Source organism: Bombus pascuorum, chromosome 3, assembly GCF_905332965.1.
Source record: "Bombus pascuorum chromosome 3, iyBomPasc1.1, whole genome shotgun sequence".
Lineage (NCBI taxonomy): Eukaryota > Metazoa > Arthropoda > Insecta > Hymenoptera > Apidae > Bombus > Bombus pascuorum.
Genome location: NC_083490.1, coordinates 11,828,204 through 11,854,334, shown reverse-complemented (window position 1 = coordinate 11,854,334; position 26,131 = coordinate 11,828,204). Strand labels below are relative to the sequence as shown.

Sequence of the window (26,131 nt, the reverse complement as noted above, 5' to 3'; positions counted from 1 at the left end):
TAATTTATTTTCTAGTCTTCCAGTCATGAAAAGGGGACTTATTTTGCATTCTCGACTATATATCCTTGATTTTCGATACACGTATTTACACATTCTTCTCACCTAATCAAAATTTTCTAATTTTTTCTTAAAAATATTAAAAAATAATTAAACGATCTTAGCTATTTGAATTATCAGTTTTAGTTATTACTAATGTTATTAAAATACGGGAAAATGAGATCAGTTCCTCTCAAATTTTCTTCTATCCATTTATCAGCTTTAGCATTAAGTTCCTCAGTGAAAATATCCTGCCATCCACCACTTTTGCCTTTTCTGACAAATATTCCTTTTGTTATAATACTACATTCGTTTAATTCTGATGAATTCACCATTTGATTATTTCGAAAATTTTTTACATTTAAATAGTCTGCTACTTCTTTTAATTGTTCTTCAGTATAAGTTTTTCCAAGAAATTTAGCAACTTCTTTAATTGCTTTTGCAAAATCCTAAAAATATGCGAATAAAAGAGATTTTAAAAAAGGATTAATCTTTTCCAAATATCGTGTTTTATCTTACATGTTGCATATCTTCATAAAACATAAATAAAACGTTTGGATGATTTCTATTTGCCCATGCTTCCTTTAAGTGTTCCCAATATGGACCCCAATATGCTAAAAAAAAAATTATATAGGGGATTATATAAGACATAATTTATGTTCTATAAAATTTGTTAATCCTGTTATTTAGGTTTAGTATGAGTATTTTAAAATACTGCGTAATACCTACTAAGATTATTCTGAAAGTAATTCCAAAATGTTGGAAAATCACCTATGTATCCTTGAGTTTTAATACCTATATTTAAATAATACCAAGAAACAGCAACATCCTTTGGATTTCTTGCAACGTACACTATCTTCCATGTAATAATACAATTTTACATAAAATTATACAATAAAAGACAATATGACATCTTCATAACTATAAGTTTACCTTACAACCACTCTCCAAAATATTTGGTAACAAAGAAAATGGAAAATGTGATTTTATGAATCTCTTTGAAGGCAATTTTGCTAAGACTTCATACCCTGGCTCAGCAATTTTTTTACAAAATTCTACTTTGTCTTTATCTCCCTCATTGATTTTTATCAATTCTCGAGTTACCTCTGAATGATTAAACATACTAAATCTAGAAATAATATTTGTAGCTGCATTAATAAATTCTGTATGTAACACTGTTATTTTCATTTTGCAATATGTATACCTGTTATACATTAAAATATTTATACGTATGATTTTAGATTTTGCTTATGGGACTATTAACCGCTCTAGTAAAAATTGTTTTATTTTTAATAAAATAAAAAAATTGTTTTTAATGTAAGATAAATTTCACATTCTATTTTTTTCTTTAACTATATAATTACATGTTGTTCGTACGTAATATTATGGTCACAGGATATTGTATATTAGTCAGGAATAAATTGCATAATTTTTCAGGGATGATAAATTCATATAACATTAGTATTGAAACATTATATAACTGTTAGTTCTGTTATATTAGAAACTACTGTTATATGAAAACCAGTGGCAAACTTCTGCAATCACCATATCGTCTGCTAATTTTTAATTTATCTTAAGACTTCATTAACTTAATTTAATTAATTATACTAACTCAAGAAATGGAAATCGTTCTGCCAAGAATTCCGTCCTTGCTCTATTAAAATCTAAGTCATTTGACAATAACCAGACTAATTCTTGAGTCCACGTCGTTCCTGGAATAAATTAGAAACAAAGTAAAGTATTTAAATTTATTCTAAAAATATTTTAGTATACTGTCTTTTAATATCTAAATTTAAAAGATATCGATAATCGAAATAATTGAGTTATATCGATTATATTGACTTTATGCATTCAAGCATTTAAATTTTTTAACCTTGGTACTTTTTTAAAGAGAAGAGTATAAAAATTTAGATAATAATCACGTTGAGAATTAGAACTATTTTCTATTATCATCAGTGATAAGAAATTTGGAAACATATTTACTTACCTGATCTTGGATAGGATAAAACCCACGTGTCGTCTGGCCTTGCCTTAAAGTTATAAAATCCTTCACCTTCTGTCGTATATTTATAGGGAAAGAACCATTTTTTTGGACCTACTAAAACAAAACCTGTTCTTTCACCTTTAAATAATTCCAACATTTCCTTTGTATCTTTTTCGTTCAAGTATTCATATTTCGGTGATTCAAGGGCCATTTTTCTATATTTTTACTCTGTAACAAGTTACCATTGGCGGATTATGGAAATTGACTAACAGTTTTATTGACTCCTGTGCATTATCAATAAACAATCTATTGATTGTTATGCATTTATACGAAATTTGAAAATACAAAAAATGCACAGAATGCGCATAATACACAAAGATGTATAAAATATGTTAAGCATAGTACTTTCTATAATATTTCTATATATTAATTATGTTATTCTATATATTAATTTCTACATATTAATATATTTTTTATACAGTAAATAATAAGTAAAACAATTTTGATTGGTAAAACTTCTTTTGCAAGTGATCATTTCCCACGTTACCGGCACTCGATATAAATGTATAGAATTACAACGTTTATAACTATACATGAGTAAAAGGATAAAAACATAAATCCTGAACATGGGATGAACATAAGAAGAAACTCTAACATGATATCTACAATTTTGTACATAATAAAAGGTGCAGGATATCTGTGGATAATTCCAACGTAATTCCAAAGCAGCAGCCTGGGCGAACACTTTAAAATTACGTTTTTTAATTAATATAGGCTTCGTGTTTCCGTCACGAGTAATGTTGTTTTGCGAATTTATTTTTGGACATAAGTTCACTTTCATTACGAAATGATATGTGACACGCTATTAAGTTATAGCAATATCCTTCTACTACTGTTCAAAATATCATGTCAGTGGCAGTGTGCAGCTGGTTTATTCCTTATTTACATGCGGGGCTAGACAACCCATATAACCTTTTATTCATTAATATGATTTAAGAATTGAAATAAATAATAAATAGATAGAAATAAATTTATTAACGACAATGGAAACCATTTTACATTGATTCTGTAATACTGATCGTTTCTCTAAAAAATGTAAAATAGTAGAATTTTTGCCAAAAATATATTACCGACTTTGAAACGCGCTAAAAAGTATGAAATAATTTCTATTTTATTTGTATTTTATTTAAGTAACTTAGTAAATGGTAATTAAATAAATGGGTGATCTAATTTAACAACTTGCATATGTGTCTAAAACAGATACAAATAAAATAAAAATTATTTCATAGCGCATAACATACCTCGTTCTTTCTTTCTTTTTTTCTTTAATGATTAATCGTTTATGAAGAAACATAATATTAGAATCAAAATAAATTAGCGATTTTTATTTCAGAAAATTATATATATATTTATTTTTCAGTCAACAATTAAATGTGATTACTTACTGAAATGTAGTAATGAGGATTTTGAAAAGTCTTCGTTATTAAATTAAGAGATTGTTGAATTATGTGTATCACTAACAAGAGACGACGTTTACGCACGAAGAAGAACCCATGAATAAAACCCGAAGAATATAACGGGAATTCAGGTTAACGGATTTTTACTCAAATAAGTATGTTCCTACCGGTCTAATCCTACTTCTCATCTTTTTGTTTTCTGGTAATAAGTTTGTTATCCAAATTAAATCCAAATCCAAAATACAAAATAAATTTACATAAACATCGATATGAAATAATCTAAATAGCACTTAATTTTAATATGTCCGCATTAAATATCTACGCGTGATTATTTATATGACTACCAAATATACGATAACATTCTTTAGATAAAAGTTGTATGGTATTGAGGGGAACATATGATGATAATTGTTTGATCTTGATAAAATTGAAATGACCTGTAAAAATCACTTTTGAATTTTTAAATGGAACCCTACACTCTTTATTGTATATTCTTGTAGTTGATTTCGAGATCTTTTCAAAACAATACCTGCACATGTAATTTACATACGCCGTTTTAAAGATCTAATCTCTTAAAATTGATGTTCGCCAACCTCAGCGTTATCCAATGTTACACCATTCTATCTCTCCATAATTGCAACACTTGAGACCCGAATTTTTATCAATTATTAGATATTTCCTGTAATATCATCTCCAAAATATCATTCATGATTGGAACATTTCAATATTATTAAATTTTTTACTAAAAAAGCAAAATTATAGTATACTTTTGGAGTTTACAAAGTTTTTTAATAATAAAAAACATAACATTTATTGGATATTAAATTAGATACAAAATAATAATAATATAATCATAATAATCATATATATAAGATAAAAGTTGCTCTCTATTATCATTATCACGGTATTGGTTTTTACTTTCGTCCCTCCTCCTACTCGGTCAATTATGAGTCGCTTACAGGGCCGCGTTAAGAGATGAGAAGAAGAGACAGGGACAAAGACAACAGGGTACGGGTTATTTTCACACGATGGCGTTACACAACGACGTTACAAACTTCTCGATTGAAGCGCCTTACTGCGGATAAATTGACATCATCGTTCTTCCCACCACAAGAGTTTCCAGACCTGTATGTATGGTGGCTCCAGGAAGAATAAATTTTGTGTGCATTTATATGTGTGTTTCAGGGAAAAGTAACATCTGATTTTAATCAATTAGGATAATGTTCATAAAATCTTTTGCATACTTTAAAATAAGATAAAAATCCATCGCCTTGGAATAATACATATTCAACTTTTTCTTCAATAGAAAATGACATGAAAGTTTAATAATCTTTACCCTTAGTGTAAGACTAACTTATTATAACGAAATTCTTTTCTTTGTTCCAATTACAAGATTGCAACAATATATAGGTACTGATGACACTGCAATCGTATGGCAACTAATAAACAGAATCAAATCGACGTGACTCAAGTCAATTATTTTGATCTACAAAAATAACGGAGATTATCGGGTAGCCTTTCCAAGGTGGTGTACATAAGAGTAACGCTAATGTTAACGGCACGTCAACTGAAAAGGTTTCGAATATACAATTAAAGTGTAGGGTTCTATTTGAAAATTCAAAAATGATCTGTACAACTCATTTCAATATTATTTCAAGGTCAAACAATTATCATCATGATATGTCTCTCTTAATACCATACAACTTTCATTTAAAAAATTTTTTCATATTTCCATTAGTTACAGAAATAATCGCAGATAAACACTTAAAGTGCATACTGTATGCATGTACGTTTGTCGAAAATAATAACAGATTCGGAAAAGCTACTGCTATTATTTTAATGTTGAACTAATAATTCTCTAGTGGGTGGGCAAAAGAGTTTAAGCAAAAAGGAAATCTTTTCTTTGATGTAAATCAGAGTTGTTAGTTTCACAGGGAAGCACATGTAACATTTAAAATGCAATGTAAGATTAGGTGTTAGATTTTGAATATATTATTAAAATTTCAGGTAAAAGAATGGAAAAGAAATAAAATTAACATGTACTATTAGAACCATAAATAAAAGACAGCAACAATGTAGTAGAAAATATTAGTACACTTATCCTGCTGACGAAAATTTGAGTTATACTTTTTTGCCTGCCCACTAGAGAATTTCAAATGACTATCGTTGCTTGACTCCACAAAGTGTTCAGCTTGGAATCATTTCATTCGCAAAGAATTAAATGATAGATAAACAATTAGTAAAATCATTTTTATAGACTAAATTTTTGGGATATGGATATTAAAACGTCTTTATTTTTTTATTTATTTTTATTTAATATTTTATTTGGTTTAAGTGGCAAGCATTTTGTGTGACTTGTCACTCTGATATAAAAAATTTAATGACTAAAAAATTATTACTATGATAATAATTACAATAAAGAGATTTTAATAATATATACTTTCGTATAAAAGTCATTACCACACGAATGATACATTTCATTTCATGATCAAAACTTAATTATTTTAAATAGGAACTTTCGTAGTTATAAATTTAAATACATATCTATTATCAGTCTTCTTTTTCTTACCACTAAATAAGCGTATGAGAGTATCATTTCGCTTTGATGATAAACCTTTGATTACATTGAAAAATATGTTTATACTAGTAATTTTCTTTGGTCTTGAAATCAATTTATTATCAAGACGAGGTAAATAGTTCTTTAGACAAAAATCGAAATGCACGAACAATAAAATAATGATAAATTACGTACTGTTTTGAATATGAACAGTAGCAATCAAATTATCGTGCAAATCGATTTTCATACGATAATCTACCTAATCTATAGTCAATCGATCACGAAAAAATGTATTCCTCGTATAAAAATATTATATAATATTAAACCTTAAACATTAGTTATCATCTAAATTTAGTCAAACATATTAAAACTTATTAAACATAAAATATTTATGAGTTCATAAGTCTAAGTACTTTTAAATAATGGACATAATTTAATAAAAAAAGATATTAATAATTTTCTGGCCCTAAGACATTTTCAAAAATTGACACATTTTCATTTTCTGGAATTAACCTGTCATTGATATTTGTGACTTTAATTGCATTGATTTCAGAGGATTTCATTACTTCTTTTTCATTATACATCTTATCAGAATTCCATGTTTTTTCTGTTGGTTCAATGCAAGAAATATTTAGCCCTAATTTGCAAAGATTTAATGCAGTCTTCTGTTCTTGCTCCACAGTCTTTACTATTAATATTTCATCATTCTGGTTTTCTAGAGAAACTTGAGACATAGAACTTGTCATATTACCAGTCTTTAGTTCTGCAGTTAATTCTGCTATGTTATTGAACGATATTGTCCTTTCTCTCTTACTTAAAAGACTTTTCAGCTCTGGATTTGCCAAAAATGGTTTACATCGTTTAGTATGTATCTTCATATTGTCCAGACGATTGAAAGGTTTGTCACATCCAGGACAATGAAATCTATAAATAAGACATATATTATGATTAAATAATATTAAAAGATTATTGACATATTGTCCGCCAAATGACTCAATATATATAATGTTAATATATATTTTAAATACTTTAGTAGAAAAATAAAATTATTTAATTGTTTTACACTGCATTTAATATTTTACATTGTTATTGTAATATTAAAAGTATTTCAAACTTTCTGAATATGATTGATACTTTAATATAAATACTTCAATTAGTTCTAATACTTCCAGTCATTAGTGTATTTCTCAGGATTCAGTGAAGTAAGAGACCATTAAGAAATTATTAGAAAACATACCTAATTTTGCTATGTACTGCCATGTGAGCAGCTAAATGAGATTGCTGACCAAACGTCTTTTCACAGACATTACATTTATACTTTCTAATACCTTCATGTTTTAAAAGATGTTCTTTTAGTATTTGACTACTCTTATATACATTTGGGCATAGAGTACATTTGTATTTTGCAGCAGCGTGAACCTATGAATATAATTTGTGTTTTTAATTATATTCCAAAGCAGTAACTAATTAATTTTAAATAAATTAATAAAATATATCTTACATTTTGATGATTGTGTAAAGCTTTTCTTGACTTAGTGTGTTTGCCGCATATGTTACAGACATAATCTTGCATGTGAATGTTTCTATGATGCGTTTCTAGTGCTTCTGCATTAGATAAATAAGCAGAACATAGTTTACACATAACAGCTTTATCTTTGTTGTGTACAATCATGTGTGCACGCAATCTGTTTTTTGAATAAAACTCTTTTCCACAAAGTTTACAATTAATATCCTATAACAGTTTTTAAATAAATAAATAAAATATGGTAATTAATATATTATTTAATAGATTAATCAATTTTATTAATGGTACCTTCAATGGTTTATGAGTGGCATTATGATAATTTAATATTTGTCTACTGGAACTTGCAAAATCACAGAGCTTGCACTTGTATGGACGGGCACCTGTATGAGTATTAATATGCTCTTCTAATAAAATGGCATTTACATATCGTTTTTCACACAGATGGCACGCGAATGGTTTAATTTTTAAATGACTTTTTCTGATATGGCATCGAACATTGCTAACAGTAACTGTGGCAAAGTCACAAGCTTTGCATTGATAGGGCTTCATTTGTAAATGTCCCCAAATATGTACCTACAAGAATACAATATGACTATTATTATGTATTTTATTACAAATTTGAATAATTTCTTACGTATAATAAAAATAATTTGTACAACTTACCTGACACTTATCCATCCTGAGATAAAGAGTGCCACAAATATTGCAGCGTATATTCTTTTTATTAATTATCGTTATGTTCTTCTGTACTTCTTCCAAATTTATTATTGACATGTCCACCGTGTAATAAGTCTCAATAGCTTGTTTTTGTTCGTCACTTATCAATTCGGAGATTTTTCCAAACGATCTATCTTTACTTTTAATTTTATTAAAACTATCTTCATTGAATCGAGATAATGAACGTTTGCTGAGGTTACATTCTATCTTATTTGTAGTACTTTGGTCTATTACATCTATTGCAATGCACGGTTTTGTGGAATCTTCCTGCATCATCTTTGGATTTGATAATTCATTAGATCGCAAAGACCTTATAACGGTCACACGATTTTGTTCTGTAAATATTTTTGATTGCGGATTATTAGAAACATCAGAATGCTTAATAATATTTTGTACTGTTACTAAATTAGTCTCACTATTTTCAGTTTTTTCAGATTCCTCTACCAATGAACAAGATATCCGCGTTAAATCTATCTGTTTTTCTTTTTGATCATGATTCTTCACTACAGTTTTATCTATCATCATTAGTATCTCATTAGGAATCGAAACAAGCTGATTTGTCTTTTGATTCTTTCTAGGAGGAGTACTTTCTGCTTCTCCTTTCTCTTGCTTTACAATAACTGATATTGCTTTACTTTTTACAGAACAATCTTCTGTATTGTTCAAATAGCTGCCAGGTTTTTCTGTGTTTTTATCAGATTCCATTTCTTTTAATTTATTAATTACTAAATCATCATTAGTATGATCATTTTCATTATTTATGTATACAATATCAGGTTCATTAACTTTGGTATAAATTATATTTGAGGATGTGTCCACCACTGCCACCTGTTCCTTCACTGCCTCTTGCTCAACTTGTGGTTTGGGAGAGGTTTCAATATTATTAATCACACTATTGGACTTATCATTATCGTAAATAACATGCAGGTAGCTTCTTTTGCATTTGTTATCCAAACTTTTTAAACTACTATTTAAACTATCACTCTTACCCATATCATTTTGGATTATCTTCTCTTTTATTTCTTCAACTTTTCTCTTTTTTCTGTTGCCTGCTGAGAAACTGGCTCCTTTCATCCTCTTCAATTTGTTTTTCTGTCCTTTTCTACGTCCTACAGGTTGATGTGTATTTATATTAATGTCCTCCTCATCTTTTTGCGGCGAGTTCAAGTTATTCATTGACCTTGTACGAATTGCAGTCTTTTTTGATATACTGTCGTTTAAATTTTTATGTTTTAAATTGTTTGTATTCTCTTCTAAATTACTAGCATCACTCCCCAATATTTTTTCACATGAAATTACATTGCTTAAATGCACCGTAGTTTGTGCAACCGAGTGAACATCATTAATAGGGGAATTATTTACTAGATTGACGTTTTCGTCTTTTCTTCCAGTCCTGTAGCATGATGTATTATTTTCGGACAGATAATTTTTTGTACTCTTTAGACTGTCAGGTGATAATGCCTTAGCTTTCCGTTTCATCTCATTCGCAGAAGGAATAGCGTTCTCCTTATCAGATTCAGCATCGCTATCTTGCTGGAACTTCTCATCTGTTGCATTTTGATTCTATGAAATAGAAACAAAATACTTCCAATCTTTCCGAAATGAAATATTAGCTTCTAAATATTTTAATTCTATAATTAAAAAAAAAAAACATTTTGATTACGTAGGTCATAATCAATGAAATCAAAATGTTCTTAAAATCATATGCAACAAGTGAATACAAAAATTAAATCGTATTCTTTTTAAGATTACAAGCATAGAAAACAATAAGCTTAAGAAGTATTTTAGTTTTAAATTCATACAACTTATGAAAAGCAGCGCTTTAACGTTCATGTTGTCTTTGTATTTCATATGATAAGTTTTGCAAACTTGAAATTAAATACCTTTTAAATTAATCGTATATGAAAAAGTAAATGAATCATATATGATTCAATTTAAAAAAATACAAATACCCTTTAGTAAATAATATATAAATATACAACTATTATTTAAAATATAATACATAAAATACAAATATTTGGAACGTCTCCATTTCCAGTGTAGCTTAATATAACGCTTGAACGTCTCAAATTTTTAAATTTTGTATAATAAAATTTTCATCTATCCCCTATCATTTTAAAGCTGTCTTCGTTTGTTTATAAGAAAAATATTGGTATATTTTATTTTCTCTAACAACAAGTAGATATGAGCAAACGCGAGATTTTAGTTAGATAATGTATCAAGTTACAATAGCTTACAGCCTGCAAGAACCCCTGTTGTACCAGATGACAGCGATCATAAAAGTCGCAGATGAATTCCAGGATGCCCAAACATCGCAAACAAACAATCTGCGGCAGCCCATCGTTTTTCTTTATCTGAAACAACAAAAAGAAACTTCTGTGTCCAAAGAATGATCCACGTTATCTTTATAGATAGCATAAAAAAAGCACAACACTTTACTAGAAGATATACCCCAATTAATCACAATCTATTTTGCAATAAAATAAGACTAAATCTAAATGGTTTTAAATTTAGTAATAATATACTGCTATTTCTACTATCTTAGAATTCTACAGAGGAATTATATTAGTAACAACAGAACAAACCTCGTTGACTCGTATCTTTTATGTACATGCAAGATAAAAATAAATTACCATGCAAGATGAGTTAGAAGTGGTATGGAGAAAAATAAGGCTGAAAATCAAGTAATTAGCGGTCCCAAAAATATCGTACCTTTATTGAGAAAAATTGTGGAATCCTTAAACAAATGTATGCTTTTTTCTTTATTGTCGAAAAATTGTTATATACGCTAATTCATACTGCACATTAATAACATATTAATGTTTACCTTAAGATATATACACAGTATATATAGTGTATATATATACAATATATATATCGACTTACTTATTACTTACTAAATGGAAAAATAGATTGGTTTAACAAACGTCTTGTACAAAATAATAATTATTGCTTATCACTTATGTTATCCGAGGAGAGTTTAAATGTTAGACGTAATATCCTTCGCACGATTTTATTAACAGTTCTCACGGGGAACAATTTGTCCCGAGGAAAAGTAATAATTATAGTTCATACATAATTCTTTGCGCTCTTATCTTAGAAACGCGGTAGACAAGTAGAACGTTTTACTTTGTAAAAAAAAGTTAAAGTATTATACATATACTGAATATTCTGAAGCATTGTATAAAATAGTAACTAAAACATTATCAATTTATTATCATCATTAACTAAATTCTGCTCCATATAAAACTATTACATTTTAAGTAAAAATAATGAAAAAATGTATATCATAATTATTCCTATCTTTTATCACTTAACAATTATTTCATGTAACATCTCTTTCAAAATATTCAATATAGTTCCTAAATTATATTAGGACAATTTGAGCACAAAGAATTACGACTAATTTTCTTCTGAAGGAAGATCAATGTTGCACGTGATACGTACTCAAAGAATCATTAACGATTTTTTCATTCACCAATGCTCTTGCTTAATACATGAATAAAATATATATTGAGTTGACCAAGGCACTTATGATATAGTTCTACGTTTTTCTTTCTAGCAAATCACATAATATGCTTTCTTACATAATTTATTGTATGCGCTACCCTTATAGCAAAATATCCGTTAGTTTTAATAATATAAGATCTATCGGAAACAATAGTACACTTAAATCTAAAGATTTTTCATCATCAATCAATAATAATATATTTTGAAAATTTTCAATTTTCTTATATGAATCATTATTTTTGCTCTGAATCTTTATCTATATACATATGTAGTTTTACATATAAAATAGAATCGAAAATATAATAAAATACACTTTATACATGTATTATTTAAAAGTTTTGCAGTTCTATTAAAAACAGTCATGTAAAAATATGTAGAAAATATTTTTTTTCACTTCTATATTCTTTCTTGGTCGGAGTTTTTGACTTTGGAAGCCCTGTATTTACATCTTTTCATGAATTAATCTTTCCTAGAAAGCTAACTGTGCGATAGACATACAAATTTTCCATAAAAATGAATCCAATAATACTCTTTGGCTTCCTTACAATTATAAGTATCAATCGTGACGTTTCTTTTTTTAATTTTTGTTACGTCTTATTCCAATATTCTGTCATGTTTCATGGCTTGTCTTTATTATAGCTTTGGTAAATTCTAATCAATAATGTTTCACGTGCAAAAATATTTTCTAATGTAGTATATGTAAATGGAAAAAATACTTAGGAGATACCAGTAGTCTCTTAAATGCACACCTACTACATTATGTACAAAATGACGACTAACTTACTGTAAAAAAAGAAAAAAGAAAGAAAAACAAAAAATGAAACGAGCGATGAAAGAGGAAAAAAATTGATTACAGTGCAATTATTCACCTGATAATGTAAGTTACTCCAAAATTTAAAAGTAAAATCAATCAATATCTCATGATTAATATTGCTAAATTTTTCGCGATTAAAAAAGCTTTTACTTTTAATTCTTGCAGCAATATTTTTGAAAATTTTAATTTATTGAATAACTAATGCTTTATCGACTAACATAACGTTGTTTGACTAAGAGTTAAAAAAAACGTCTCTTTTGGAAAGCCCTAGCTCATCCATGAATTAAGTTAAGTCTTAAAAAAATATGAGAGTTATGTCAGTACCGTTACTTTTCGTTGGACGCAGTGGAAGCAACGTCGCCACTAGATGCGTTCTTCTGTTTGCTATTACTAGTCTTTTTTTCTTCAAAGTGTCTTTTTCTATGTACCTTCATGTTATCACGCCTATTAAACTTTCGTCCGCATTCCGGACAGGCATGCTTTTTTTCACCGTGCACGTGTCGGTGTGCAGCCAGATGACTAGCTTGTGCGAATCTTGCACCACACTTTTGGCAGATATGTTTCCTCAGCCCTTCGTGTTTCAATAGATGTTCGTTTAGGAATGCTTTGGAGGCGTATCTATTGTTACAAACGTTACACACGAACGGCTTAGGATTTGAGTGTTGTAACACGTGAGCCTTATACTTGGACGCGACTTTGAACGTTTTACTACAAACTTCACAAGTGTATGTAGTCGCGTGACGCGTTTTAATATGTTCATTCAAAACTGAAAGACTTGAATACAGGTTGTAACAGAATCGACACCTGAAATTGCGACGATTTTTTAAATGTACGCTAGCTATATGACTTAACAATCTCGTACGGTACGGGAACACTTTGCCACAATATTCGCAAGCTAAGTTCTGTGGAGGTAAGTGTGATTTCATGTGGATTTGTAGAGACACTTTGTGATGATAACTTTGACCGCAGTCTGTACAAGAATAAGGTCTCACACCTTTGTGCACGTTGTCGTGCTCCATTAAATAAAATTTCGACTTGAACCTTTTTGGACATTTTGGGCATTGTATCGGTCTAGGATTAGTATGTGAGCATCGAATATGCTTCATTACATCGGACTTGCATACGAATTTAGCGTTGCACAAAATGCAAGTATACTGCTTAATACCGAGGTGGGTTTTCACGTGAACCATACATTTGTCCTTACGTTCATAGAACTTACAACACAATTTACAAGAGTAGCCGTTTTGATTATCCGTAACGACATGTTCGACGTTATCGTCGACACGAATTTCTTCTCCGTCGATCCTGAAAAGTTCTTCTGGGTTCTGAGAAGCCTGCCATTTCTGCTCGAATTCAGCAGAATCCTTCAATTTCGTTGAACTGCCATTCTTCAGGCTACTGTTGATAATGGTGTTTATTATACTATTTACTTCTACGCAACTTTGATTTTGTAAAAGACCAACGATTGCCTTGTCCACCAAACAGGAACCTTGATCTGGAAATACTCGCGCTCGAACAGTAGCTACATCGTCACTTTCCTTTTTACATAATTCTACAGTAAAACTAATATCTTCAATGTCGCTGCTTTGATTTCGGGATTCTTTTACAGAAACTTCGATGTTTGGAGAGTTTGACACGATACTTAGAAGTTTATTTAATGCTGATGTTGGAATTTGTATAGTGTGTGGATCTTGCTGCTTCCCAACTAGTTTCTCACCAATTTCATTAGGGCTATTATGTGGACTAACAGTTATTTCTGTGGCAGTATTATCATGACTTCTAAGTCTATTTGCGATTGGCGTATCAGTCACTGTTTCATTTGCAGCAGTTGTTTCTGTACTTTGTCTACTTCTAAGCCATCGCGTGGGAGTTGTTTCAGAACTTTGAACAATTTGTATATTCTCTGTATTGTCTCCACTTGTACTTTGAATACTATTCTGCTCTTTTGGAGCTTCTTCATTGCCTTTTACTTGTTGTTGACTCCTCAAGTTTCTCTGAGTCTTTGTAGCTGTTCTTAAAACACGTTGCTCTACTTCTTTAACACTTCCATCATTAGGAGAATTAAGATTTTTGTTGGTTTCATTGTTGTTGTTGTTTGTTGATGTACTTGGTGTTGTATCTTCAGTCTTTACTTCAGCCTAGAGATAGATTGAAATAAAAGTAGAAGCGGGTACCAGAAATAGTTTTATTGCAGAAAATGAATTCAATCCGGTATTTGTGGTACATACATTTTATTATAAATACAAATATATTAAAAACTGCATATTTAATAAACAATTTTTTTATGTTATGATTGAAGATTGTTTTATGAACCAAAATACCAGATGATACCACTTTATACTATTTGAATTTCAAAGAAAAAAGTGAGCTGTATGCTCTGGTAGCATCATAGATGAGCGGTAGAGCTATGTATTAAATTTGAATACGAACTTACAATCTCTGTTAAGGGTGGTAGATTGTATCGATCGCGTAACACTTGTTGGGTGCGAAGACACTCCTCTTGGAAGTCGCAAACGAATTCGAGCTTGCCCAGACATTGAACACAGATCGCCTTGGGCAGAGGATCCCTTTCATCTATCTGCGATTCAAACAAAATATCTAAATACTAAATATATGTCATTTTTAAAATCTTACTTGAAGATCTGATTCTATACAAATTTTAATTGAATTGAGAAACCATATTTTATCTTATTAAAGGAGAATTATGAATATATAAACAATTTAATTAAAACCCTACCGCTCTGTAGATACACCATTCTGAAAATTCTTATAATCTGGTACCCACTCTAATAATATATATTGCTAACATTCATACTTATCATTATAATTGTGTAAATACAATAACATTTATAACCATTTACAAATATCTAAAAACAAATATATAATGTTCATGTAAAAAATATTGGATATAGAATTAACAAATATTTTCTTATGTTTATATAAACTTCAAAAAGTAAAGATAGATTAAAAAAATGAATACTTTCAAATCCAAATTCAGTCTTTTGTTAATCAGATTCCAAGAACAAATCACGTTTATAAAACATTGATTATAAGATATTTCATTTTAAAAAAGATATAAAACATAATACAATCATAAAATAAAGAATACCAATATGAGGATAATAAACGATTACTTACAAATTAGATATCTTGTATTTAATAAAATAGTCATTGTTGTACAGCATATAATCATAACATACAATTGTACATGTCTCTAAATTATAAATATATTACATACAATTATTTAGGATTTACATAAGAAGTCTTTAAGTCTACGTAAACAATTTGACACACATTTGGAATAATAATATGAAACTTAAATAAATATTTCTTTCTCAAAACAAACATTAAACATAGAAGTAAATACGATATTAGTACTAAAACTACACAAGTGAAAATTAATGCGAATAAAATATAATAGAACAAAGGTAGCAAAAAAAAGAAAGAATATCTTTTCTTCTCATGCTCTTCTCCCCTCCGGCCATTTTTCTAACCCCCTCCTCTAACTACAAACGGGGCCCGGACCCCATGACACACCTCTTACATTTGTACTCACCAGAATGTTGATTTTTGTGTGGATCTTTAATCCTAAAAATCGTTTGGTGCCTTCCTCACCGAAAACGTCGATATATATACTCTCGCATTGGCCGCAAAGTCGACAAATTTGCGCGTCTCCCTCCCCTAACTCCATTTTTGTTTACGTTGAAGGCTGCCTGAATTCGCTTTCGACTACTTGATCACACTGAAAATTTACCATAGAACCAATGCTTGTATTATTTGGCCCGATCCCCGTATCATCAGCCGCTTGTTTCAACGATGCCACGATTTTCGAACTCAACCAGATTACCGGGAAAATAAATAGAAATGAATTAAACAAAAGACAAAATTTTAACGTTAACGTTACTACTTGCTCGCTGATCTGACACGGGGATGTAGCCGCGTTCGGGCCAGACTAGCATACATTCACTTCCCTTCCCCTCCGCCGTTGTACGAATTTCGACCAATCGATGATCTCTGTTTCGCATTACACATTTACTGTGTTCGTAATTGGTCGCTTCCATCGCGGTCTAACTTGAAGCATTGTATATAGACCGACAGTAGATCGACAAAGTGATTGAAAATTTCGACTTTTTTCTTGGGTTTTCCTATTTTTGAATCTTCTAAGGCACGTAAAGAGTAAAGCTACAAGCTTATACTATTATAGCCATATTGACATTAACAATCAGTAATAACGCATTGCCGCTCAATTGTTGTATAGCCTATTTCACATCTATTTCATACAAATCTAAAAGTTTTATTTATTTTGTGTTTATTTCTCTATCACTTACTTTGTGTCCTCTTATATTTCATGTTATATATTCACGGATTAATGGTAACTAACTAATTTTGGTGTTGTGTATTGTGCATTTAAGTATCTACTATTAACATTCTTGAGATTGATATTTTGTAACTATAATGATATTTCGTAACGTATTTAATATATATGCAATATGTAGTATTTCATATTTATCCAGTTTTCTGCCCCTAATAATATTTACATTTTTATTTATTAATTTATTTTTGTTTTTTGTATTGTTCATAAAAATAACAAGAAGATAAACAACATATGATATAATGAAAGTATCATTTCAATTTTTCGGTGAAGTTAAATTTAATACAGTGGTACGATGTAAAGAAATATATTAGTTTTAGTTATTAAAATAATTAAGGAAATAAAATAATATTTATCGTAAACATATGAATGGTTATATACTCTCTAAAGCAATTTCAATTGGGTTAAAATTTAGAGTTATGTTATCATGTTTTGTATCTTTAGGTTAGACTGTAAACGAGGTTAAATAAAGATTAATGACGGAAAGATACGAACATTTAATTGTGAAAAATGTACAAGATTTGTGAGCGTCATAAGAGAATTTAAGTGGTGCTGGTGATCTGCATAATTTTACGATATTATTGATAAACAAAGTACGAATATTTACAAGTATTGATTCATTCTATACTTAATATACAATATATTATTCGTAAGTATCGAATATCTTAAAACTATTAATTTAATTACTATTAATTTAAGAATTATGGATTACTATTTTATAAATCTCTTGTTAATACTAAGTGATATTTAAAAATTGTTTTTACATATGTTTCAAGAAACGAAACTTCATTTATTTTTATTTTATAACATGTAAATGTTAATTTAAGAGGGTGAAATATTTAAAAAAATGATTTAAAAATGAGTACTTTAAACAACTCTGTTATAATTTGTTACGAAAATCAAAAACCAATGAAACAAAAAGCATTTTCAAGAAAAAAAAAAGTACAAAAAAATGTAAAACGAACATTCTATGAAAGTCCACTAAAACATATCCAATTAAGGTAATAGAAAATGCAAAGAGAATTTATACGATATATATAAAATGTAGACATATATACACACACACAAGTAATTGTTTTTATAATTGCAGTAGCAAAAGATGGGCACAAGCACAAAAACGACTATTATGTAATACTAACCAAGTCTTTAACAAAAGAAAAGATTCTTTTTGCTTTGCAAAAGAATCTTTACAAGATAGCGTTATTATTTTAAGCGATAATGAAAATGAATCAAATAATAAAGATGATGAAAGTAAACAAGAACTACAAACAAGAAAGAGATTCTTAGATTTGTCAACAGATGGTAAAGGAAATCCTCAATGTAATTCAAATGAAACATTAAGTCAAACAAAAACTGCAGTAGAAGAAGGACCTCCAAGGAAAAAAAGGAAAAAGAACATTGTTGCATTATCAGAAAATAATTCAACTTGTCCTTCAGTATCTAACACAATTATTGATTTAGATGATGAAAACATAGGTAAAAGATATGTTTTCTATAAAATAACATTTTTCTAACTAAGAATATTATTACAATTTAATATTTTATAGCTTTGGTTTCAGATTCTATAAATCAAAGTTTAGATGATATTGTTGTGGTATGGTCATCAACAAAAACTATTCCACCATCTGCAGAAATTGTTCCACTATCTGCAGAAACTGTTCCACTATCTGCAGAAGCTGTTCCACCATCTGCAGAAACTGTTGTGCCCTCTACAGAAACTGTTTCACAGTCTGTAAAAACTCCTGTGCCAAGTGCAAAAACTCCATTATCTGTAAAACCTCCACCATGTGCAAAAATTCCACCACAATCTGTGAAAATTTTACCATGTGCAAAAGCTTCTTTACTCTCTATAAAATCTTTTGTACCATCTGTAAATCAATCAGAAGAAGAACCTATAGATCGAAAGAAGAATGATAGAATTTTTATGATAGATACTACACCAAATAAGAATAATCTTAGTTGCTTACGATCCAATGAGGATATATTGCAACAATATGAAACAGATACTGAAAAGGATGCAAAAAACAAAAAAGTAGAAGAAGAAGAAAATGCGAGAACTTGTTTACCTTTCAGCAAATGTAGATTGAAATTTCCTAAACCTCATAATATAAGCAAAAATATTACAATGACAAAACCAAAGACAACTCAAAGATCAAGAAATTTCAGACGATCAATAACAAACTATACTACATCTACATTTACATCTACTACATCTACTATATCCACTACATTTAATACATCTGCTACATCTACTATATCCACTACATTTAATACATCTGCTACATCTACTATATCCACTACATTTAATACATCTATTATACCTACTATATCCACTACGTTTGATACATCTCCTATACATACTATATCTAGTACAAGTACATTACCACTTGTATATAATATGCCAGTTGCATATAACTATCCTAATTTATATGACTTTTCTAATCCTGGATTTCAAACTACTTTTGAGCCTAGCTTTATATCATATCCTCAATTGTCTACAACTGGATCATGTGTATCTCAACCAATTAATAACTTACGGGAGATAGTTATTGACGGCAACAATATAGCTATGGCGTATGATGATTGATTATTTGGAGATTATATTTAATTTATGTATTATAATTATATGTGCAGCAAAAATTTAATATTTTCTAGGTATCGTAAACATAAAATATTTTCAGAGGAAGGAATCAAGATAGTTGTGGAGTATTTCCAAAAAAGGGGTCATTCTGTTAAAGTATTTGTACCTAATTATAGAAGATCATTAAACCACCCATTACTTGAAAAGTTATACACAGATGGAATAGTAATTTTTACACCAAGTCGTGTTATCGGTGGTAAACGGATAACTCCTTACGATGATCGGTAAATTGTTTTTCTTTCTAACTATTGTGAGAACTATTCATTTTATAAAATGGTATTCCTTATCACTTCTAGGTATATATTAGAATATGCAACAATGTGTGGAGGTATCGTAGTTTCTTTAGACCAATATAGAGATTTATATTTGGAAAAACCAGAATGGCGTGATACAATCGAAAAAAGACTATTGATCCCAACATTTGTAGGAAATTATGTTATGTTTCCTGAAGATCCTTTAGGTAGAGGTGGTCCTACACTGGAAGAATTTCTAAGGCATTGAATGTAAAAGATAGTAAAGGATTAATGTAAATAGAAATTTAGTTTAGTTATATAGATAAGATTTTAAATTTTCTAGTGACTAATTAATAATAAATTACAATACGTATATATATGTGTATGTAAATATTGTAATTTATTTTATTTGTAATTACGAAAAAATTATAGATAATAATACATAAGAAAATATTTGATTAATCTAATTAAAAAAAAAGAGCAAAATTTTTTTTATTGTAAAAATATTTACATCTGTCAATTATTTTCCAATTTATCTTTTACATGTAAGTGCCTAAGATATGAATTATTTCGTATAGGTAATATAGTGGGGTGAAATTATTGTATACTTAAAAACAGTAAAATTCCTTATTCCTTAACAGTTATTGTTCCTAAACCATTGAAATAATACATTATAAAATAATATGTCGTTATATTTAATATACAAAAATAGTCTAATATTTAATTAATAAATGATTATATATCAACGTAATATTTTACACAATTAAAAAAATAGAAATTAATTTACAGTGGAAATGCAAAAAAGATTGTTTTAACATAAGGTTTTGGAAAAATACTTCAAGTTCATAAATGTTCATTGAGTTGTACTTATATACTTGACTTAGTTTCAAAAAAGTGTTATTTTCTATAAACATAAATTTAGATCAATATTAAGAAGATTCATTTGTTTATTTAATTAGAAAATTTAAGATAACTGAATAAAGAATCACTTTCAATAAATTATGTAAACTAAATGTTAATTACTTATATACATCTATAAAAATCAGTAATTTTTTGGCGACATAGAATTCCACATGGGCTTCCAACACCATTTACGAGATTTACGAATACTGTCCATATTTTCTTGTGCTGTTTCGCGCGCTAATCGTTGCATTGGATTTTTGTCATCAGAATTATATTCTGAATTTGATAATACTGTTTCGTGTTGAAAAGCAGAAGTCACGCCTAAGAAAGAATATTTTATATATTTTACTATTATTGTATATAAAAAATCTTAATAGAAAATACACTCGTATAATAAGAGAATAATTACTCGCTTTGGCAAATAATTTTTCTAAGACGTATTGATCATCTTCAATTAGTTTAGGTTCCTCTGTCAGAGAACGTTCAAGACGTCGTCCAATTAAATGTGAGACACGTTCTCCTTCAAATAGAGCTGAGGCAGCATGCTCTTCTAATCGTGAACTTCTTTTTCTTTTTTCTTTGCAATGATTTTTATTTAAGTTTGACAACGTATCTTCATTCATATTCACATTACATGTTACTGTTTCGTTATTTCTATCTAAAATTTCAGTTATATTAGCATCATTAGATAGACATTGTACAGTAGCCTTATTTGATGTTTCATGTATTTTAATATCAGAATTTGATCTATTTGTTAATGTATGATCTTCATCTTCCAGTTTATTATTTAAGGTGTTGTCTGTATTGTATTCAATATTTTTTGAAATTTTATTTTGGATATTGTTGTCATTCGTACTTTCTTGATTTGCAGAAAAAAGTATATCTTCATTTTTTTTATGAAAATTACTCTCGTTTTTAATACCCTCTTTTGTTAAATTATCCTTGAATATTTCATAATTATGTTTTAAAATATCTTGATCAATATTATTATTATGGCAACTTGAAACATAATGATTCTCTATAGCATGTGCTATTTGTATTACAGGTGTAGAGTTTGAGGTATTTTGACTTATATTTTTACTAAGGGTAGCTGCTAATTTTCGCATTTTTTCAATTTTATTAGATGAAAATTTGGTAGACGAAGAAACTGGTCTAGATTGTCCAAATAATTGATCTATTTCACTAGAATTATTATCAATAGATTCATTAAAATTAAAAAGTTCAACTAAATCGGAAGTTTTAAACAATCTATGTTGACGTGGATCTTCTAAAACCTTATTTGCAAGAAGTATTTTAAATATTTGTCTGTGATACATCTGAAACAAAACGTTATCTCATAAATACTTCGAAATATTCAACAAAAAGAAAACTTAAAATTTTACCTTTTCTTCAATAGTACCAGCAGTAATAAGTCTATAAATAGTAACTTTTTTGTTTTGTCCAATTCTCCATGTACGTGCTCTTGCTTGAGCATCAGTTGCTGGATTCCAATCCGGATCATAAATAACTACTCGATTTGCTCCAGTCAAATTTACTCCCAGACCTCCAACACGCGTAGTTAACAAAAACACAAAATATGATGGATCCTGTATGAAAAAGATCAAATTACAAAAAGGCTTAAAATATTAATAAAATACATTTTCCGTTTATCGACACACACACACACACACACACACACACACACACACACACACGCACGCACGCACGCACGCACGCACGCACGCACGCACGCACGCGCGCACACACACACACACACACCTTATTAAATAAACGAATTGTTTCTTGTCGTTGTGACATAGAAGTAATTCCATCCATTCTTAAATAAGAATATTCTTCGCTTTGTACTAGAGATTCTAAAACATGCATCATCTGCAAATAAAACTTTGTTATACATTATTTTGTACATAACGTATGTTTATAAACAATTATATAAGTTATTTACTTGTCTCCCTTGAGTAAAAAGAAGTACTCTATGTCCCTGTTTTTTCCAAATTTTAAGAAGGGACCGAACCACTATCATTTTACCAGAGCGCTTCCAGTATCCAAACTTCTCCAATGCTTCATTTGATACATCAATGTCTTCATCTGAATCCTAAATGTACATTTACTTGAATACAATGAATATTAGCGCGCTGCGTGATATAAATATTATAATATAAATTAAATTATGATTTAAATAAAATATATAAATTATAAACTTACAACTGGATTTGTATAAAGAAACAAATCAGGATGATTACATATCTTCCTAAGCACTGATAATGCTATGAGGAGGCGAGCCCTGTATCTTCTGCTTACTGAATTATTCCTTTCATGCAAAATGAAACTAACATCTGCAGAACGTAAATATTCTTTATATAGTTCCTTTTGTTCTCCTGTTAAACTACAAAACAGTACCTAAAAAAAACATGAATTGAGATGTGAAATTATAAATTCTTACAAAATATCCTACTGTGTAACAAACCTGTTCGTTTTTTTCTGGTAGACTAAGATGATGTTGCACATCATTTTTTGTTCTTCGGAGCATATAAGGTGTAATAGTATCTCTAAGCATTGTAGCGACCTGAAGGGCGATAGCTTCTTGCAAAGGAGAAGCATTTGTGTATCCTCCACGAGTTATAGGGGTTGCACAATGCTCTAAAAATGCAGATAAAGTGCCTAACTTGCCAGGTAGAATAAAATCAAAGAGGGACCATAATTCTTTTAAGGAGTTTTGCATAGGGCTACCCGTTAATAAAAGTCGATGTGGTGTTGAGAATTCCTTTACTGCTTTACTAATCTACAAGAATTCAATTGCAATTGCATTTGTACCCAATTGTAAAATTGTCACAGATTAAAAGCAAGAAACTACCTTTGCTTGTGGATTTCTTATTTTGTGACCTTCATCAAGTATGACATAGTGCCATTGACTGGTTACAAGTATATCTTTATGTATAAGCATACCAGAATAAGAAGTAATTAATACACCACCAGATTTTAAAGAGTGCATTAAATACTCCAAATTACCTGAAAAAATATTTATTAATAATATAAAAGTAATAAAATATCACATTATTACCATATGTTAGTGCAGAAAGTAACAGATGATTTTATCTTACCATTATAAGTTCCACATTGATGTAGAACAGCCACTCTTAAAATAGGCCACCATTCATGAAAATGATTTACCCATTGTTCCATTAGAGTAGCTGGACAAACAATTATAGTGGGTCCTAAACCTCTGAACCTATGAATAAGTAGTTATTATTAATTAAATATGTAATGTGACTTTGTTAAAATAATCAATAAACAGAAAGTAAGTACCTTCCACCATCTGACAGTAATTCACTACAATCTAAACCTGCAAGAAATGCAATTACTTGAACAGTCTTTCCCAAACCCATTTCATCACCTAGTAACCCTCCTAAGCCACGTAGATGCAGTTCCCACAACCATTGTACAGACACTTTCTGATATCTAAAAAAATAGTCAGTTTTATATATACACATAATAGATATATATATAAATCAGTCTTTTAATTATTCATACTTATATAACTTTTTCCATATAGATTGAGGGATTTTAAATAAATTATCTATTTTGTGTAGTGGTTCATCCTTTGGATAACCACTTTTCTCTACCCTTTCTCTATACATCTCTTCATTTCCATCATCCAAAACTAAAATTCTCATAATTCTATATTAATAAAAGTGACATATTATAATGAATAATGTTAAGATGAATCACTATGTTTACCTCTTTTTGTATGAACAGATTTGGTAAAAGATTTTCTCTTTTTATATGATTTTCCTTCATCCTCTATAAAATAAAAAAAAAACGATGCTTTATTAATAAATATTAAGTTTCAAATTAAACTAGTGATAATATATACCTGAATCTATTTGTTCATCACTCGGTACATATTCACTATCAGAATCATTAGTTATATCTGCAAATTTAATGTTTGTTGTATTTTCAATCAATGTCTCTTTAGTATTATCTTTGGAACTATTACAGGAAATGAATTCATTTTTTGAATGTTTAGCCTCTTTGGTAGAATTCTCAACTTGATCAAACTTACTATCTTCTGTTTCATAATTAATATCATTGTTTTTATTTAAGCTTTTTGATGTTTCAAATTCAGAAACTAATTTCTTCTTATTAGCTTTGATTTTTGTTTTTTTCACTATTTTAAATTCTTTAGGGTGAGTATTTAATAATTTTGGTTTTTTAATTGTTACTGCGTTATTATTAGTATACTTAGATGCCTTTGAATTTTCTTTCAAACGTTTTCTTTGTTTGGCAAGTTCAGCCTGCTGTTGAAGATATTTTTCAAGATCAAGTAAATGAGAGGATTTATTAAATGTCCTGAAAAATGAATATTAAGTTTAGTTTTTATAATTTTTACTTATAACAATTTTATTAATATCATATACCCTTTAGTTTTTAACAAATCAAACTGTTTTTCAATTGCTTGGAAGGGTGTAATTTCTCCAGTTTGAACTTGTTTTTTTAATTTTGTTTGTCCTGAACAATCTATAGTACCAGTTCCATTATCATTGTTTAATTCTTTTGAATCCTTTCTTGTTTTTATATTTGATTTCATAAAATTATCAATTTCTTTTGATGCTTCATTAAAAATGCTTTCCTCACTTCTTATTGACAAAACCTAATAACATTTCTTTATTACTAACAATATGATAAGAATAGATTAAATTTTATGTTACATATTGTATAATAGTATATGTTCAACTTTTTCAAATATTACAATTGCAGATAGTAAAAGTAATATATTATGTTTTATTGTCATATTTTAAATAAGATATATAAGATATATAACATAAATTAAAAAGAAAGATAAGATAATAAAAAAAAATGTTTTATATATTCTCTTCCGTTATAAAAATTTAAAAATATTCTAACTAAATCAATTTTATAATATAACCTTCTCTCTCAAACTGTTATCTCTCCCATTTATGTGTATACCATTAAAATTTTCATTATTAAAAACTTGTCCTTGATCATCACTTTCCATGATTGCAATAATGAAATCAAATGATACCTTCACGTGTTACAATACAATCTGTGATAAACAATAACCAGAAAGTGGCTAAAAATTGAGAAAATGTAGAACTTTAAGAACTACATCTTAAATGGTTTTAATTTTAAATTATTAATTTTCCTGATATAATATTTAATAAATAAACATTGTCATTCAACTTGCGTAATATTACAGTCAATGGAAATAGATATAACTGTTGTCACGCCTAGCTTTACCGGCATATTAAACGTTATTTCACGTAAATATTGTTAGATGGTAGCACTAAAATCGTTTTTTTTTTTCATTAAATTCAAAATAATATTATAATCTCTGTTATGACTTACTATGTACCATAAATAAAT

At 28.8% G+C, this 26,131-nt stretch overlaps 3 protein-coding genes and 1 pseudogene across 7 annotated transcripts; 1 reads left to right on the top strand and 3 right to left on the bottom strand.

Annotated features, from left to right (window-relative positions):
- Positions 1-102: 102 nt before the first annotated feature.
- LOC132905184 (sulfotransferase 4A1-like) lies at positions 103-3,561 on the bottom strand. The gene is made up of 7 exons (XM_060956216.1): positions 3,466-3,561; positions 2,024-2,248; positions 1,649-1,748; positions 970-1,165; positions 766-892; positions 556-650; positions 103-485 (listed from the first exon to the last, which is right to left on the bottom strand). Exons 2-7 carry the CDS (start codon positions 2,229-2,231, stop codon positions 180-182), a joined length of 1,032 nt encoding a protein of 343 aa, XP_060812199.1. The 5' UTR covers positions 2,232-2,248; positions 3,466-3,561; the 3' UTR covers positions 103-179.
- Positions 3,562-5,767: 2,206 nt separating this feature from the next.
- LOC132905188 (MATH and LRR domain-containing protein PFE0570w-like) lies at positions 5,768-16,994 on the bottom strand. Its single transcript, XM_060956219.1, has 8 exons — positions 16,929-16,994; positions 16,157-16,760; positions 10,514-10,630; positions 8,223-9,839; positions 7,848-8,132; positions 7,536-7,766; positions 7,272-7,453; positions 5,768-6,958 (listed from the first exon to the last, which is right to left on the bottom strand). Exons 2-8 carry the CDS (start codon positions 16,289-16,291, stop codon positions 6,484-6,486), a joined length of 3,042 nt encoding a protein of 1,013 aa, XP_060812202.1. The 5' UTR covers positions 16,292-16,760; positions 16,929-16,994; the 3' UTR covers positions 5,768-6,483.
- Positions 16,995-18,066: 1,072 nt separating this feature from the next.
- LOC132905181 (uncharacterized) lies at positions 18,067-20,159 on the top strand (annotated as a pseudogene).
- Positions 20,160-20,759: 600 nt separating this feature from the next.
- Positions 20,760-25,992, bottom strand: LOC132905177 (DNA excision repair protein ERCC-6-like). 5 transcript variants are annotated; one of them, XM_060956204.1, is made up of 16 exons: positions 25,674-25,992; positions 25,165-25,397; positions 24,810-25,096; positions 24,621-24,677; positions 24,485-24,547; positions 24,278-24,407; positions 24,053-24,205; positions 23,848-23,975; positions 23,601-23,755; positions 23,214-23,528; positions 22,952-23,146; positions 22,692-22,841; positions 22,508-22,618; positions 22,132-22,335; positions 21,159-22,065; positions 20,760-21,070 (listed from the first exon to the last, which is right to left on the bottom strand). In XM_060956204.1, the coding sequence occupies exons 1-16, from the start codon at positions 25,761-25,763 to the stop codon at positions 20,889-20,891; spliced, it is 3,360 nt and encodes a 1,119-aa protein (XP_060812187.1). In that variant the 5' UTR covers positions 25,764-25,992; the 3' UTR covers positions 20,760-20,888. The 5 variants fall into 5 exon arrangements, with proteins under 5 accessions (XP_060812187.1, XP_060812185.1, XP_060812186.1 ...); XM_060956202.1 differs by having other exon boundaries at positions 24,621-25,096; XM_060956203.1 differs by having other exon boundaries at positions 24,621-25,096; positions 25,189-25,397.
- Between the last annotated feature and the right edge of the window lie 139 nt (positions 25,993-26,131).